We start from the raw sequence: 17667 nt of genomic DNA, 5'->3' as shown, positions 1-17667 counted from the left end.
CTTGCTTCAGTGAGCTGACCTAAGTAGGAGGTATTGAAGCATGCCAGAACAAAGTGTTTTTCACTTTATACGTTTTCAGTCTCTCTGTCAAGTATTGCCTGATCGGTCCCATGAGGTCCTTGCTGTGGTGTCATCTACACAGCCACTTATCTAATAGCTGGGACAGTTCTGGTTTAATTGCAGAGTAAGCCTAAACAGCCCAGTGGTGTTAACCAGCCTACAGAAGGGCACATACAAAGTGATATTTGGTTTCGTTGACTCAGTTCTGAAGTTACAGGAAGTATATACTATCTCAGTAGGAAAAAATGCATAGAGTGGCTCCAGAACCATCCTCAGCACTGCATGGGAAGAGAAGTGTGCTGTGGCTCTCCTTTTTACACTTTAACAAAAGAAACGCCTCAGGGAGCTACCATCTCTTGAGGTCTGGCCGTTATTAATGCTTTCAAGCTTGAAATAATACACATGTGCTTTTTAGACAGTTTATGGAGCATATGGGTGTGGTGGCATAACGTGCTGTTCTGTGCAGCGTATCAGAGTCCAAAAAGTCTTGAGCTGGCAGTTCATTAAGATTTTTACTGACCAGCCCACTTCAGATGTAGGAGTTTGAGCCAGCATGGATTAGTGGCCAGAAATAGTACAGTAAAACTCTTAAGGTGCTGATGAGTGAGTGCTCATGAACTCTTCAGATGCAAAGGCTGCTGTACAGAGAAAAGGAGCTCTGGTGTCTTAATACTCAAACTCTGAAACCAGTGGAATTGCCTGGGAAATGGAAATAAGTCATACCTTGTTCACTTGTCTGAACTGTAGGAAATGCCACTAGGGACTACTGAGTCCTGGCTTTGTTTTGTCTCAAATCTAAGTCAGCAGAAAATTACAAGCCTGACTTTTAAAGGATACAAACACTCTTATGTTTGTGTGTAACTTTAGCCTAATAGCAAGTGCAGGGAAGTAAAATACATTAGGTTATATATGTTCACCTCATTCAGGCTCAGTAAAATGCAGTGACTTCATACTGGGAAAGAAAATCAACTTCAAATGTTCCCATTTAGTAGAAAGAGAGAGAAAAAGAGAGTACTGCCTGTAACCTGATCAGAAAACTTATCCCAATGACACTTTATTATTCTGTCTGGTCCATATTTTGGCACCTTTGACTACTATTAATATAGCCTCAGTGAAAAGTTACTGAAATGCAACAGCTTAATTCAGGAGATTGAATGGACAGCCCGTAGGCTGGATTGGGTCATTCCAGCTAGCTCTGTGCCTTTGAGGTGCAGCCATCACACCTTCAGAGGCCTGAAAAACTTGCCTTAATCTTAAACTTTCTCAGCTTAAGACAATTAAATAGATTAATGGTTTAAAGTCAAATTTCGATGTGTTAAAATCAACTATCCAGGAGTCAGGACAAGTAATGCTACTTGTGCATCATGGTATACCCTGACAACAAGCAACACAGTTGCAGACCTTCATTCTTTGCTTTGTGTCGTTTCCTCCCCACTCCCCGCTTGGGGAATCTTGCACTTTTCTCAGTACAAATTCAGACCAGCCTTTTCTTTACTTAGCGTGCACCAGCCAAGTCCAGTGCCAGATACAGAAGTTTCTCATTTCTTCATAGGCTTTGTTATAGTCCTTAATCACTGTGGCATTGGATGACTGAATTGACCTTCTTTATCACCTGGTAGATGAGAAGGCTCTACTGTCTGCATTTAACAGAGCAGGGAAAGAGGCATTGGCAGAGTTGTCAGAAATCTCAACTAACTTCAGGATCTCAAACTGAAATAAGAGGGGGCTGCTTTTTATTTTCTTTTCCCCCATCCTGAGGATTTGGTGCTTTGTGCCACATCACGTTCAAAACATTGACACAGTTCAATACTTAACACCAGGGGGATTCTTAAAACAGATTTGCAGACATCTCAACTTAAACGTCTCAGACTGAAGAATGTAGGTAGCAACCTATGTTCTTGCTAATGTGGCAAAGCTTTGGGGGAGGAAAACAGGGCCATTTGTTTACACATGGAGAGGAGTTAGGGTGCTCAGCCAGAAGAAACATTTGGGGTGTTTCTGTTGTGCATATGTGGTCCTAGTTGTAATTTTAGCACTAACGTGCTATGCCTAAAATACATAAGCTAGAATGCTGTCTCAAATGATTTGCTCAGCCTTTTGCAGCATTTGACAGCACTCAGTAGCGTAACCTGCTCTGTGGTCAGAGACAGAGTCTTACAAAGCACGTGGGCATACAGACAAGTTACTGCAGACCTTCGAACTTGCAGTATGCCAAACGTGTGTTGTACTTACTGTGCTCGCTTGTATGCGTGGTGTCACCCTCTGGGAAAAGTCAGTTGCTGAGCCCAGTTCCCATGCGCTCTGGTTCCAGTAGCTTACAGGTCGCTGCATTTGCCATGGCGCAATACGTGCACACGGCAGTTACTGCAGAGTAGCTGACTGCAGAGCTTGTTTTCTTGCGCTCATTAGGTGAGATCTTAGTGGTAGTCCTTTCAAGAGTTTTGCATTCAAACTGATAATGGGCACCAGGGCCAGAAAAAACCCAGCCTCATAACCAGCCTGACTTTGGTCAGGGTCCTTCCTGCATGCATCTGTCCCCGCTCGAATGCTCTCAACTCTCAGCTCTGTGCACAGGTACTCTCCTTAGTTGACAGCCTTGGGACAGCCCTCGGCAACCTTGCTGTATGGTAATGGGCAGAACTTGCATGGAGTTTTCTTGTACGGGTCTCACGTTTCGCTGCTGTCCTGACTGCAGTCAGGCTAGACTGTGCTGAAGCAGAGGTCTCTGAGGGGAACTTTCATGATGTTGTTGCGGGTGTTCTGGGGTACTGTGCTGAACTCTTTTTTTTTTTTTTTTTTTTCTCCTGGTTTTTGTTAACAGAATGCGGCTCGCAACTTCCAGGACTTCGACTGTCAGGTAAGACACGTGCAGGAGACAAGGGTCCGTGGGCAGACTCCCCATGGCCTATCAGTAATGCTGAGAGAGAGAGATGAAAAAGCTCTGTATCTTAATTTTAGCTCCTGTTAAGGTTTAATCAGTAAGAATTTGAATGTGTCCAGTTGGCAGAAATTGCCCTTCAGCCTTTCATGCAGAGCACATTGTTCTGAGCTCTGAGGTGCGGACCTGGACTGCTCTGCCGAGGCTCCACGACATCTCGCAGGATGGCTGGTCTCCTGAAAAGCAATTTCTTGGAAACATGCAATATGCTGAAGAGCTGCAGCTCTGTCACATCCTATCTGGTTCACTGGCTAGGAAAGGAGGAGCATGCATGCTCTGTCTATTTGTGTTGAGAGGAGATGGAAGTCACCGAGCTGCCCCAGATACAGCACCCCTGCTTTGCTGGGCCTGGGTCATGACAAAGCCCGTGGTCATTTTCTGGGAGGTTATTCACCTGACAGAGTAGCGTGGAGATGAGCCTGATCGCTCTGGTTGCTATAGGAATAATCCTTTTAGAGAAGCGGTTGCACCACAAGCATCCAAGACAGAGGACACATTCTTTGTTAGGCGGAGCACAGCACTGAGATTACGTGGTGCGTTTTGTAGAGCGCAGGCTCATTTACCATGCTGGATTACCTTGCTGACTTCCCACTCAGCATGTTGATATGCAGCCAGCGGCTTTTCTTTCTCTTCAGCTGTAGGAGGCTGCTGTGTCTATAGTGTTCTGCTTGGCACAGGCTCTCGCTGCTGTATTACACCAGTGGTGCGGCTAGGGCGTAGAGCTGTCAACATCACGTGATAGCTTTTAATAAAAGTCTGTTGATGTGGATGATTCCAGAAAACCTTCTGCAAGCCTGTGCAGAACAGGAATATAACAAATACAGTCCTAAGAAGATCGTTTGTATTTTTTCCATCTCTTGATATCAGACACTGAAAGTACACCCTGTCTGGGCAGGCACATGTCACTGTACTGCTTTAGCTTGATTCATTGTGAGTTTTAGTATTATCTTAAAGCCCATAAGTATAAAAATTACTAATCTTAGCACATTGTAACTTTAGTGTTGAGTCTTAGAAGTGGCAACGGTGTTAGGCAATGATTTTTCTGTTTTAATAAAGGTAGATAATGGGTTTAAAACACTTGCCTGTACCGTCTTGTCTCCGTCTGTCTTTCTGCATCTTCTCCATCTCTTCTGGAGGTACAGTGTACTCCCAAGTCAGATGGGTAATGGGCAAAAATAGGTGCATTGCTTTTGAGTAAGAGCGTTAGGTAGTACGGGCGCTGCCTACTGAGGCCTGTCTGCCATGATTGGAAAGAATAAATACAGTGCCTGAGCATATTAGCCTTCACTGCAAATTCTGTAATGACCCAGCAAAGCTCTGGGTTTGCCCGTCCCCTGCCTGTCTGTGAGCAGTATGGTCTTGGGAGCTGGAGCAGAGTGGGAAGGTAGGAAGGAGTCCCTGTAGCAGAGCTGTGCGTTGCTGCTGCCTTTTCGCTCTACGCTTTCCTTCAACAAGCAGAGCCTCTTTGCACCCTTCTTTAAAAATGCCCCAAATCTGAAGCTGTGTGAGCCCCAGAGAAACACAGTGCTGCAACCACCGACTCATGTGTGCTTGGCATGTCCCGGTACCGTTGCTGTCTCGGCTCCCTGTCCACCCTGGGGCTGAGCTGCGGGAAGAGCTGCCGAGCGGCCCTGCAGCCAGGGAGAGGGGCTCTCAGAAGCGCCGGGCTGGGGATGTGCTTGTTGCTTCTCTGTGCTTTGATTTAGATCAGCAGTGAGCTGGTGGCCATGGCAACAGTTGGGCAGGGGACAAGATGTTCCTTCCGGGAGCCCTCTTGGGAATTCATGTAGAATATTTTTTTTAGCAAGAAGTTAACACAGTGTCTCTTGTGACTGTAAATGTTGTCCCAGCCTCACCTTCCTCCAGTGTCTCTCCCTACAAGGTGTGGTTTCAGGGCATACCTGGCTTGGCCCCCCATCCTACCTGGAAGGTACCCCCAAGGGCTGGATTAAGTCTCTGTTTGAAATCTGTCAGAGAGGATAGATGGTGCCTTGAGTCCTTGGATTTTCTGCCTCAGTTGCTAATACCAGGAACAGTACTTAAACTTGGAGGTTGAGCTCTTGTGCTGTCCTGTGAAAAATTACTGCTGCTTTTTCATCTGGCAAAGCACGTCCAGCTGCCACATTCAGGCCTCTGCGAAATTGGTGTGACTTTGCTTACCAGTATTTGAGAAGGGGGAATTCGAAGTGAAGAAGTTTGCTAGGGCTTTCAGAGGGGAGATCCTATCATGTAAAGAGAGACTTAAAAGCGCTTAGGCTGAGGCGCGGGTTTAATTTCTCCAGAGTTTCACAGGGAGGAAGAGCCTTGGGGAGGATCTCAGTTTTACAAGAACACACACAAACTGGCCACAGATTCATGAAGGCTTATAACTGGAAGATGGTTTCCAGTTACAGTGCAGTGAAGTTCTCGGTCAGCTTCCAATAGCAGTAACAGCTGCAAGGGACCTGGCAGGTTTTAAGACAAAATTTAGGGGGTTTGTGGGATGGATTATATTATCTTATACAGTGTAGTGTTTGCAGTATGAGAGCATGGCACCAGTGATGCAAGACCTGCATTTCAGGCCCTTTTATTTTTCTAATGGTCCAAAAAAAGCTGTTTTAAATGGAGATAAAGCTGTGGCTTTGCATGGGGCCGACCACATCCTGGGCTGCGTTTGCAAGGCTGCAGCCAGCAGGGCGAGGGAAGGGGGTGCCCTCTGTCAGCACTGGTGGCAACCCTGTTGACAGCGCAGGTCCAGTTTGAGCTCCCCAGTACAAGACACTGATGTACTGGAGTGAGTCCTCTGTTATTTCAGCCTGTGTTATTCTGTGCCGTCAGCCATGAGGTGATTTGCTCTAAGTCCCTCCCAGCTCCTCCCAGGACTGGCCGATGCCCCTGCAGAGCTCTGCCTTGGGTACAGCCGGAGCAGTAACACAGCCGGCCTCAGTGTTTGTTCATCCTGCAATGCTTCTAGACCTCCTTCTGGCTTCTTCATATCGTTAGTACTGTCACTGACTCTAGGCATGCTGTTTTCTGTAAAGCTTTGACATGTGTTACTTTTCAAGGTTACATGTATATTTAAGGTTTGTAAGATCATTTCTATTAATTTCCCAGTGTGTTTGGTTTTAGTTTTGAATAACTTGCCAGGATCAGATCTAGGTAAAGTCAACAGAGCAAGCATCCTCTTGCTTCTGAAATTTGTTACTGTGGATGAATGTGGTGTGAAGAAGCTTTTAGCTTTTCTGATACAGCTGACTTTCAGATACAGGTGCCCTGGTTTTCTTAAACTGTTCATCTACAAGCAACTGCAATTAACCCTGACAAATAACAGATTGCCTAGGCATCAGTTAAAACAACCCCCACATAATCTGATAACCATTTGCAATGGAGATAAAAAGGAGAGCTAGCATGGTGGCTTAGGGGTCTTTATCAATATGAATCTAGGTTATTCTCAGAAATAACATGTATTAAGCTAAATCTGAGACCTACATTTTACTTGAAAGCTCGATGAACCCTAATGAAATCTAGGCTTGGCTTCTTCTAATGTTCACGGGCAGATGGTGGATTAAATGGTCTGGGTTGCTGATGGACAGATGGTGTGGTGACCTGCACAGTTAATAGAGCTGTGCTTGTGCTTTTATTATTATCTGCAGACCCTCTTCAGCTGCTTTGAGAAGTACGTGTTCTGTGTTCGCCTAAATCTCTCCCCTTTTTCCAGGTGATTTGCTTTAAATACCAATGAAGGAATATGCTGATATATTTGTAAAACTATCCAAATAAATCTGTGTTATGTTTCAGTCTGACATAAGCTAGCATTTGATCTGATCTGTACCTAGTACTTTGCCTCTGCTTCCTCCCACCCACGTGAGGGGAGAGAAGTGTTTTGCTCTCCAGCAGACACCATGCAGAAGAGGACCTGGGGTGTGGAGGTGGGCCTGGGATTTGGCAGAGTATTTGCAGAAAGCTCACAAGGTATAGAAGAGGTGGGAATAACTAAGTCCAGGACATGCAGAGTTCAGCCAAAACAGAAAAGACAAGACATGCATAAACCCATGGAGGAAAGAAATTAAAGCTTCCCTGTACAACAACTTTCTATGCATTGCTGGAATTAATTGAAAATGTAGAGTTACTCGGTGTTGCCCGTGCCCAGAGTAAAACACAGCAAAATGTTTGAAGAGTGAATGACAGACCTCAATGAGGAATTTTTTGCCACTTTTTTCACTGAAAGTGTAACTTTTCAATAAGCCCATATTTTTACTGATTCAATTTTGGAGAAGTTCTTCCACAAGTACATTTGTTTGAAGCTTTTTAATCTGCATTTTTTAAAGTTTGCTTATCCTTGCCCAATCTCTTTGCTTTATTTTTGCTCACTGTGCCATAGGAGATGGTATTCTGCTATTGAGAGGTTATTGAAATATCCATCATGTGCATTTGCTAATGTCATAGACATTGAATCAAAACTGTGTTCATTTTTTAATGAAATCATTAAAGCCAGCTTGTGATTGCTGCACAGTGGCATTGAATACAAGATGTTTTAAAGCATCTTCTGTTTATTGTAATGAAATAACATGAAACGTTAGCACTTTGAGGAAGGGTTTGCTTTCTCTGTATGAATAACGGGAGCTGTTCTTACCAGCATTGAAACGTTTTGTCTAGGATATTGAGGACCATTGTTCTTCTGATTTGTACAATGAGTTCTTTTGTTCTCTTGTTCAAAGTGCTGGAGTGAAATTAATTACAACACAGAAGATGTTTTGATCTAGAAAGTAAGTTTTTTTTAATGCCTGCTAAATTAGGAGCTGCCCCTGATCTTATTAAAACTAGTGTCAGCACTAAAGTACTGGTTTTGACTTCTGCTGACATCACAGCGACAAATACTGTAAAGCTAAAAATGATTAAAATGGAATTTTATTTTGGAAATTTTTTTTCATTATTCTTATTTCTTGGAAAGCTCTTCCTCTGATTCCTCCCATCACTGGCTTTCCATCTGAAAACTCAGTTTTCTGTAAAACTGCAGTGTTGATTTCTGGAAAGCTTTTGCTAGCTGGACTTGGACTGAAACATGATTTTTATTTTTAAACGTATGAGCACAATCCTTCCATGGGGTTTACTTAAACATTACTTTTGCTTTCTGTATGCTTGTGACAACAGCATGCTAAAGAGGCTGATTATGCAGATGTGGTATTTGAAGTTCCTGTGCTTTTTTTGTTCTTGTCAGTGAGTTCTTACAGCAAAGCAAATGTATGCGCTTTAGGTTGAGAAAGGGATTTGCCTCCTTCCTGCCTTCAGAAAAATGAATGGTGCCTTTCCACTAACAGTGACTGATCTGTTTCCATCCGTTATGCAATGCCCATGAATGGTATTTCGGAGCAGCTAATGAGTAATTGCAATACTAGTTATAACTCAATGCAGTTAGACTCAGTTCTAGTTCCCAGGGACATTGAAGGTTTGGAGACACAGACCATGGCCCTGCTTTCTCTTCTTCAGGAGATTTTAAGATGTTCATGCTCTTCAGCAAGATACCGAAATGTAGTTTGGCACATCATGTCAGCAGGTGGACTGTCCCTGGCTGGAAACATGGCCCCTGGCTTATCTTCCAGGTTGCCTTCAGGGGTTAAGATGATCTGGGGTCTAGCAGTCACACAAAGTATTTTTAGACTTGCCTGTGTATTAGCACATTCAAATCTTCCTTCTGTAGGATTCAGGTTTACAAAGGCTGTGTGTCTACAGGTTGTGGCACCTTGAGCCCACTGTCCAGGGGATGGAAGAACGCTTGAGGCATCAACCTGTTCTATTTGCAGCCCATGGGGAAGGCTGCCACCTGATACTCGACTGACTCAAAATCGTGGTGCAGAGTGCTGGAAAAAAAAAACCCACTGCCAGACTTGGGCAGATGAGAGCTGATCTGCAAGTGGCTTAATTCACCCTGAACTGTTATAGATCTAGGCAGGTCCAATTTCCTGCATTAGCTGGGGAAGGGGGGATTTACCCCCCAGAGCAGGAGTAAGAAGCACCACATATTCCTAAATCTGTGCTGGGTGCCTTGCTCATGACACTGGATACTTGACTGGAGTGCAAGAAAATTGTGGCTTTAACTGCTTCTTGTAACACATGGTCAGGGCAGGAGATGGAGGAGTACATCTTGCTCCATCTCTGACATGTAGGTGTTGTCATTAATTGTTTATCGGTCTCAATATTGTGTGGTTGTAGGAGTTTGTGATCTCTGATTTGGGAGCACAAACCCAACCTGTCAGCTGCACTCCTGTTGTAGGTCACTTGACTTCAGTTCATTTGACTGCAGAGCCAGTATCTGTTCTCTGGCAGAATCTGTGTTTTGGGGGTGACTTGCCATTTCTCCCTGGCTGACACAGAGCATTAGAAAGGGTTACAGGTACGCACCAGGTCTGTCCTTCAGCATCATGTGCCTTTGGAACAGGAACACACAAACACTTATTTGTATATACAACAACAGGTTGGGGATAGCCCAGCAGCACCTTTGTCTCCTGATGCTTTTGTGTTTGTGTAACCAGATTACATACGTTCTTCTGCTGCTCTTGATTCTCACCCAACATTTCTCTAATTTAAGACTTAATCCAATTACCCAGAGTACTAGAAACCATTGCCTGCTTGCATAGATCATATTGTGTTTTCTATTAATAAATTTCTGCTCTGTATGGAAATGAATAATTTAGTTCAAGATGTTGCTTTAAATCTGATTTAGGCTTGCTTCCCACGCAGCCGTCTCCTTCAGCTCTACTATTTCCAAAATAATTCTGCACGGAGAGGAGGTGGTAAGCACTTACCTACCAACTGCATTAAGGTCAGAGGAACTGTAATGGTAAGAGTTACCAGATGGTGATGTTTTACAGTCTTACAATATTTTTTTCTTAGCTTATAGGCATAGTTTGTGGTGTTGTTTTAGTAACGTGTAGAAATTTGAGGGCAGCTGTTGCAAAGAGCAAGACAATGGAATCTCTACTTTAATCTCTCCATTTTTAATAGCTGTGATAAGTTGCCCAAGGACCATGCTGCAATTGTTTTCCACCTTTGCCAAGACTGGCAAAGATGACATAAAGTAAATAATAGCTGTAGCTACAGTATCACTGAAAAAGGGGAAAACCTGATCCGAATAATTTGCGTCTCCTCTACCTCACAGCAAAGCAGCAGTGGCAGTTTTCTTTGCCTTAGGTGAACCAGGACCTGAGTGTCCTTAAGCTGAAAGGCTTTTTGGGATGTTTTAGCCCTCTACTAGTACAGACATTGGACAAACTTGAGCAAAATATGAGCAACAGACACCTTGCTACTCTGTGTTCTGCCAGATTTGAATATTAAAAAAATAAATTGAAGGGATTTCACAGATGTGTTCTTGATTGTCAGTCTCCAAATTAAATCAATTCTCAGTTTTTCCAGGGAATTAATTTTGAACTTTGAGCAGCTTCACACTGGGAGTAAAACTCATCTGGTAATGCCAAAAAAGAAGCTTAATAAATTAGTCATGAAAAGCACTGGTAATATGAATTCTCATCATTAATCATTCCCACTGTGAAACAAATGGTTTACTTCAGACTTTAATAACTTTTAAAACTTAGGCTCTGGGTCACACTCGGACCTGGAGCTGAGGGAGCGTGGCTGGAATTTGGACTGCTGCAGTTCGGCACCCGGGTACTTGTTTGCTGCCTGGGAGTCTCTGGAGCTCAAGGCATTAGCACCTCTGGAGCTGCTGTTGGATGCCTCATTCCTTCACTCAGAAATGGTTTTTCTTAATATGGGAAGTTTTCCGTGGCACCTGTCCGTGGCACTGTCATTGCTTCCCTTTCTGGCTAACGGCAGAGGGTGGCAGTCAGAGATGGTTCCCCCATTTGAACCTGTGCATGCGCCCACTTCTTCCCATAATCAGTCCCACAGTAAATGTAGACTTTGGCGGTCATAGCTGGGGGTGTATTTTCCTCCTCAGTTTAAGAATCATTCAAAGATGTTAAGCCCAAATAGGATAATGTCTCGGTCTAGTCTGACCTCCTGCAAATCCCCAGCAAGGAATACCTCCCAGCAGTTCCTGTTTGTGTTTAATCTCAAATGTTTTAAAGTTGCTGTTGGGCTGTGACACCTTCCAGTGTCTGAGCCTTTATGGTTCACACACATTTCATTTGCTAAAGTCTAGGGCTCTTTGACTACGAGCAGTGATTCTCAGGAGCTGGGACCATAAAGCATATAGCAAAAATCACAGGGCTTTCAGAGATGGTCAGTAGCATTGGTGGCCTTTCTCTGGCTACTGTCTTCTGTATCTACTGTTCTTCTGCCCAACCCCTACCTGAAAGTATATCTTAACAGTATAGCTAAGGCAAGTCAGTGCCTCTGCCACCGTGTGTGTACTCGCAGTGCTTACCTCCCATCCGAATGAGAGACCCTATGGCTGCAGGGTCGGTTGCTTTGCTTTCCCGAGGTAGTGGGACAGCAAACGAAGCCCTGCACTCCCAGTTACAGGTTTCCATGAGACCATCAGCATACTGGACGTGGGGCAGGGCAGAGGGACGAGAGAAGCACTCTTTTCAATAGCACTTCATCATCAAGTCAGCCAATCTGTAACAAGAAGTTGCACCCAAAATCTCAGTTTTGTTTTGTTTCTGCCAGCGGTTATTGTATTCTTGTCTGAGATCACAGAAGAGAGTTGAGGTCCCTCTTGGTGGACAGTGACAGTGGAACACTAATACCTGGATACAGCGTACAGGAAGGAGAGGGTAGATGCAGGTGGTGGTAGAGGATGCAGGTGGATGTTAAAGGAAGCTTGTTGATCTGGTTTGGCTCTAACTAATGTCAGTGAATAACTTCATTCTCCTTAGACTGAAATCCCAGGCCTAAGTAAGAAACTTATGTTTTGTCTGTAATTGTGTGAGTGAGTGCCCAAGATGGTGATCAGAGAAGCTACAAGGCTAGGAGGCAGGACAAGGGTAGGAAGCTTCAGCTGCCCTGTGTCAATTAGACAGATGTGGCTGTGGGACATGACACCAATACTCCGTTCTAGCTGCAAACTTCTGTGGAGCAACAGGTTAGGGAGCCCCAGGGAGGAGAAGCCATCACTGACGTGATTCTGAGAAGGGCAGAGAAACGTGTTCAAAACAATGTCTTCAAAAGAGCTGCTCTGTGGTGGGAACCATAATGTGCTCCAGACCAACACTCTTGGGAAAAAGAAAAAAAAAAAAACCAGACCCCAAACCGTAGAAAACTTCACTGGTTTTGCACTCAAAGTTCAAAACAAGAACTGCACAGAAATGGAGAAGCTTATTGAAAATAAGCTAAGCAGAGAGCAAATGCCCACCATCTATCACAGCAGACATGAGAAACGGTGCAGGGAAGCCAGCATGACTAAACAGAAGGGCATGGAGGCTATTGAAAACAAAAAAGCATTTTTCAAAAAGCTGGAGAAAATGGAAAAGGTTATAAACTCTAGCAGATTAAATATATGAACAGAACAAAGCAGGCAAAAGGGGATTTTGAGAGATGGCTTGCAAAGGGGGGGAAAAAATAACAGTCCTATTTCAGACCTATCAGAAATAGAACCACGTGAGAGAGTTTGGAGAGTGCTACTGACTGCTCAGGCTCTGAAGGGAGGACTCAGGGAAGATCTAGCCATAGCAGAAAAACTAAATTTAATTTTTTCTGCATGCAAGCTTGCCACAGAGCAGCTCACAGAGGTTACCATGCTGGAATGCTCTTTGTGGGGAAGCAGCAGAGACCCTGCCTTAAACCGCAGTGCCTATTGCAGAGGCTGTAAAAAAGATAAAATATATGCTTTTATAGCAAGTTGCCAGGACTGGATGTATCAACCCAGGAGTTTTAAATGATTTTAAGGATGAAATAGTGGAGTTGTTAAGTGAGAGGTTACGCTCCTCTGTTGAAGCTGCCGTGGTGCCCAAGGACTGCAGTGCTTCATCTGTAACACAATTTTTAAAACAGATCCCAGAGGGGTTCTGGGAATTCACTGACGAGCTGTACCAGACAGACTGATAAAACTAGCAAGGAGTATAGTGGATGAATTACAACGATAAATATTGGGAAAGGGTCAACGTGGTTTTTGTAAAGGGAAGAAGTCCTGCTCTGCAGAGCCGTTGGAATTCTTTGAAGGAGTCAGTAACCATGTAAACAAAGGAAATTCAGTTGATGCAGCCTACTTGGATTTCCAAAAGACAAGACCCTTTACCAAAATGGGTCCTAAGACATATGTCTTAAGGGACTTAGGTGACCATGCAGTCAGAGGAGAGGTCCTTTCATGGATGCAATATTGGTTAAAAAAGAGAAAAAAACCAGCAATTATTTTCACAGTTGTTTGAGATCACTAGAGGAGCACCTTAGAGATCTGTGTTGGGACCTGTGCTGCTTAATCTACTCTTAAATGATCTGGAAAAAGTGATGGAAGGTGCAATGGCAAACTTCATCTGCCTTTGGGTAAACATAAAGTGTGATGCACATTGAGTAAAACCATCCTACAGTGGAATATAAAAGGGCAGGCTCAGGGCTGATGATAACCCAGAGGCATAAGACCTTAACGTTGCAAGAGATGAGTGAAAATGTCAGCTCAGGGCTCATGGCTTTCAACAAGGCAAATCAATTCTTGTTTATCAGGAACAGAGAACAAAGCAACCTCATTGTGCTACCGTGTAAATCCACAGCACGCCCACGTGTGTTTGATGTACTGCCAGCCCCCTTGTCTCAGAAAGGACAAAGCACGACGGGGCAGTTTTGGAGAACAGCAGCATGGTCAGAAAAAAGCTGCTGTACCAGGAGTGGCCAGATAGTCCAGAGAACATCAGCCCAGAAAGGGGCATGTGAAGGGGAATCGCAACAAGCTGTTAGGTCGTCACTGCTGTGGGTTATGGAAATGAGATCAGTTGTTCTCCATCTTCCAAACCAAGGACTGGGGGATCTCATGCAAAAGCAGCAGATACAAGGTGGGGAACGAAGTGGTTCTTCACCCCGCACGTTGTTAAGCTTTGGCTTTTCTGGTCACAGGGTGAGGCAGATGCCAAAGGCATAGGTAGCAGGGGGTGACTGCCCAGTTCTCAGAAGAGAAAGTCAAAGTGAAGACCACACCTCCAGTTCAGGAAGTCTCTTTTGACCTACGGGTTGTTGGAGGTTGGGAAGATTAAGGGAAACTGTTACAAGATGCAAGCCTTTGAGGAAGTATCACCACACACTTGCTCTATTTTATTTTTCTACAAGCACACGCTCTTAAAGTCAAACTAGGAGGCTAGCTGGACCTTTGGTCTGACCAGCTGCAGCTGGTCTCCATACCTCCTCATCCTCCTCCATCATTGCTCTTCTCATCCACGCCCTGAGGGAACTGCTAGTTGTTGAAGCGATGGTTCCCAGCTTATTTGAGTTGATCAATAGTAGCTGCGTGCACAGGACTCGTGCCTCTGCTCTGTCTCCCCAGCAGCACGCTGCTGTTCGGCATGTGTGTGTCACAAGCTTTGCGCCTACGGCCAGCGAGAGCAGGCTGCCGAGAGCGAGGCTGCCTCTGCTGTTGAGTTCCCATTTACAGCAGGTTGTCTGCAGCTGCTGTTTATTTTTTACCTACTGTACAAATAAGGGCAGAAGATAAAATCTCTTCAGAGAAACCTCTGATAAAGTTTCCAGGCGCTAAGTGAAAATTAGATTTTAACCAAGCTTTTCAAAACACAACTGCAGATCATCATCTTCTATTGCATTCATCTCCTTTATTTTGCAGACTGCATATTTGTTAAAATCTAGCTGTCTCCTGGCCACATCTTTTCCACCTGCCTTCTCCTATCACTGCTTCCCTGCACCATCGACCAGATCAGTGTTCAGACCATAGCTGGAGTTAGACAGCTGCAAGGCAACAATCCGTGAATCTCTGTTCCAGCTACACTGCTGCAATATGTCAAAGCTGGCCTGAGCAGAGACCACAAACAAAGCGTGCCAGTGTCCGAGAAGTAAAGATGACAAGTGTCTGATACTTCCCAACACTACATTTCTACATGAGCAATGGGCAGAATTGCGGGTGGGCAGCGGTTGTGGAGGCAGTGTGACACAGGCAGGACACCTGGCTGGGTGGCTGGCAGGGAAGGTGTATCTACAAGAAGGACGTGAAGAAAGCAGGTTTGGCAAGGGCAGAGGGTGCAGCCTGCAAAGCTGCTGTTCTCTCACTGAGTCCTCTGGTACCCATTGTAACTGGATTATTCTGCTCCATGTTTGAAAGAGTAGTAAACCAGTAATGATGTAATGAAATAATAACTTTTTTTTGGCCAATTCAAGGTAGCAGTTGTATCTTACAAGTGTAGAGACTGTCGTTGCCATCTTAAGCGTGATACCTAAGCTCTGTATTAAGCATCTGCCTCATGCTGTCCTTTGGCTTTGATATGTGGGAGAGAGCTGTTTTGGAGAAAAGCAGGTGACAGGGAAGTCATGTGTGCTGTAATTGTGTGACGTCTGAAAATGTTTTTGTCCTTTGCAATCATAGGTCAAGATAAAAGCCCTAAAGCTACAGGGCGAAGTTTCAGAGAAAATAAAGTTCACTGGAAAAATGGACATAGAATTACCTGTTGGGAAGCTAGGGGTAAAACTCAGTCTTATCTCTCCAGGTAATCTTGAAACAGATCAGCACGATGTTGCAGTGTGTAGCTAAAAAAGTGAATGTAGAAACCCTTATCTCAAATGTAGTGTCTGCTACTTGCTTTGTAGAGCTTGGGAAAAGCCTTCAAAAAGCAAAAGGCTTTAACCAGAGGAAGCAGAGGAGGGAAGCTGCTTCCCAGGAGGAAGATTTCTACCTTGTCTGGGAACTAGCAAGAGAAAAAAGAAATAACCTTAAGCACTCCCAGTCTAAGGCTTTGTCACTGTACAGGGCAGAGTAAGAAGTTTGCAGATTTAGCGTCTTAAATTTTTTAAAGTGCTACTCGCTGAGATTTGTTAAAGATGGGATTTTTCAAGTTGCTACCATCTTCAGTGAACGTTCCCTGTATTTGAGTCACTAATGTGATTAAAGGAGTAGCGAGATGAGTACCCTTCAGATTGGGCTGGTGCCCGGTGGTGACATGAAAAAACTCTTCTCGACAAAATATCTCATTTCCCCAAATCGCAATTTACACAATCTGCAAAGTCAAAGTAAGCGGGAGAGCAAGGATTGGTTTTTAGGTCAAGGAAACTCTTTTCCTTCCCTACTAGAGAGCTAAGACGCAAGCTCAACTTCAGAAAACAAAAATGCAGGGTGTTGCAATATGAAGCACATTGAGGTGCTTGAACAAAAGCTCTGAAGAGAGGTGGGTGTTTCTGTTTCTAGTACCTTGTCCAGTATTCTACCTAGTGGCAGCACATGTGACCTTAGCAGTTAGTTTGACTGTAATTCCAGAAAAGACACTGTATTGCTGACTCTTTTTTAATGTCATCAGGTCTTTTGTTGATTTCTGTGCTTTTCTCACTGTTGGCTCAGTTTGGGTTTTTTGCTTCTGTTCGATAGTCGACCTTTTGCTGCTGCTTATAAAACCCTCCCTAGCCCTCTGGAGGTGCAGTTTCATGAGACGTGAGTCAGTTTAACCGACCTCGTGCTCAGGGCAGGGTTATTTCTTCTGCTACCCCATGCACTCCCCTCGGGCTCTGAGCCAGAACCAGCATTTGCCAGACCTCTCTGTGAGCATCTTAACTCACTGACCTGGCAGAAATCTAACAAAGTAAGATTAAAAAAAGATAAAAGGCAGCTGGATAGTTTCTTGCCAGGTCAGTGAGTTAAAGCTGCTTATGAAAGAGTCCAACAACTGCCAGAGCTGGCAGAGAGACCTGCTTTTAATGGCAGTCAACCCCTTGGTTAGCTCAGATGCGTAGGGAAGCGCAGCTGGGGGTTGTAATCTCCAGCTGCTTTGGCGCTCACTGGGCTCTTCCGTGAGTTTGCTGTGCTTCGCCGTTTCAATCACGTGCACTGCCAGTCACCACCCTTGGCCTCGTCCAAAAGTTGCCACTTCTGTTAAAGGACTCGTTAACACCTGCGAACTTGGAGAACACTAAAATGAGGGCCACTGCTACGGCTGCACAACATGTCCCGCTGCAGTACGAAACAGAACTTTGCCCAGCTTAGCAGAGCAGCACAGAGAGCTGAGAAGACGGGCAAGGGGCAGAGCCTGGTGGTTTTCCGGAGGCTCAGGAGACGGAGGCTGCACCCTGGGCTTCCTTGTGCACCGTTGCTGCAAGGGCAGGTAGTCCTGCTGCATGGACCCAGGCTCACTTTGCACACATGGACTAGTCGTTTCCTACCTGCACAGGATGCCTTGGCCCACCGCCCCCTCCTAAGGAAAAGGGAGCCAGGTGAGCATCAGGCTGGATAACCTCACCTGCCTTATTCTCTTGCCCGCCTCTAGTGCAGGCAGGTCACTGCTGCTTTGTAGGTACTCCAGCTTCTCCACGTGCACAATGCGACAGCTTCGTCCAAGTAAAACCCAGCCCCTGTTGCCACACTTCTGGGGGAAGGGGAGAAGCTCTGGAGCCCCCGAAAAGAAGTACAGCCGGGGGAGGAAGATCTTTCACTGCAAGGACTAAATCAGTCTCACCCACAGCCAGCCCTTGGGAATGCCCAGAAAGGAGGGGCGAGGTGCATTTCTGATGTGCTGCAAGCCAGGTACTCTGACCTGTCCTGTATTTGGTCTAATCACTTTCAGGTTGTTGGAAATTACTGTTTAAAAAGAAAAATT

General features: G+C 44.9%; 1 protein-coding gene across 1 annotated transcript in view; it reads left to right on the top strand.

Annotated features, from left to right (window-relative positions):
• NDRG3 (NDRG family member 3) overlaps positions 1 to 17667 on the top strand; it is a 64157-nt gene that overhangs the window by 30965 nt on the left and 15525 nt on the right. The window contains 1 exon segment of the mRNA XM_050907238.1: positions 2882 to 2917. Within this exon segment, the coding sequence (XP_050763195.1) occupies positions 2882 to 2917 (36 nt within the window).

Source organism: Gymnogyps californianus, chromosome 17 (genome assembly GCF_018139145.2).
Source record: "Gymnogyps californianus isolate 813 chromosome 17, ASM1813914v2, whole genome shotgun sequence".
Lineage (NCBI taxonomy): Eukaryota > Metazoa > Chordata > Aves > Accipitriformes > Cathartidae > Gymnogyps > Gymnogyps californianus.
This window is presented reverse-complemented; position numbering and strand designations above follow the sequence as displayed.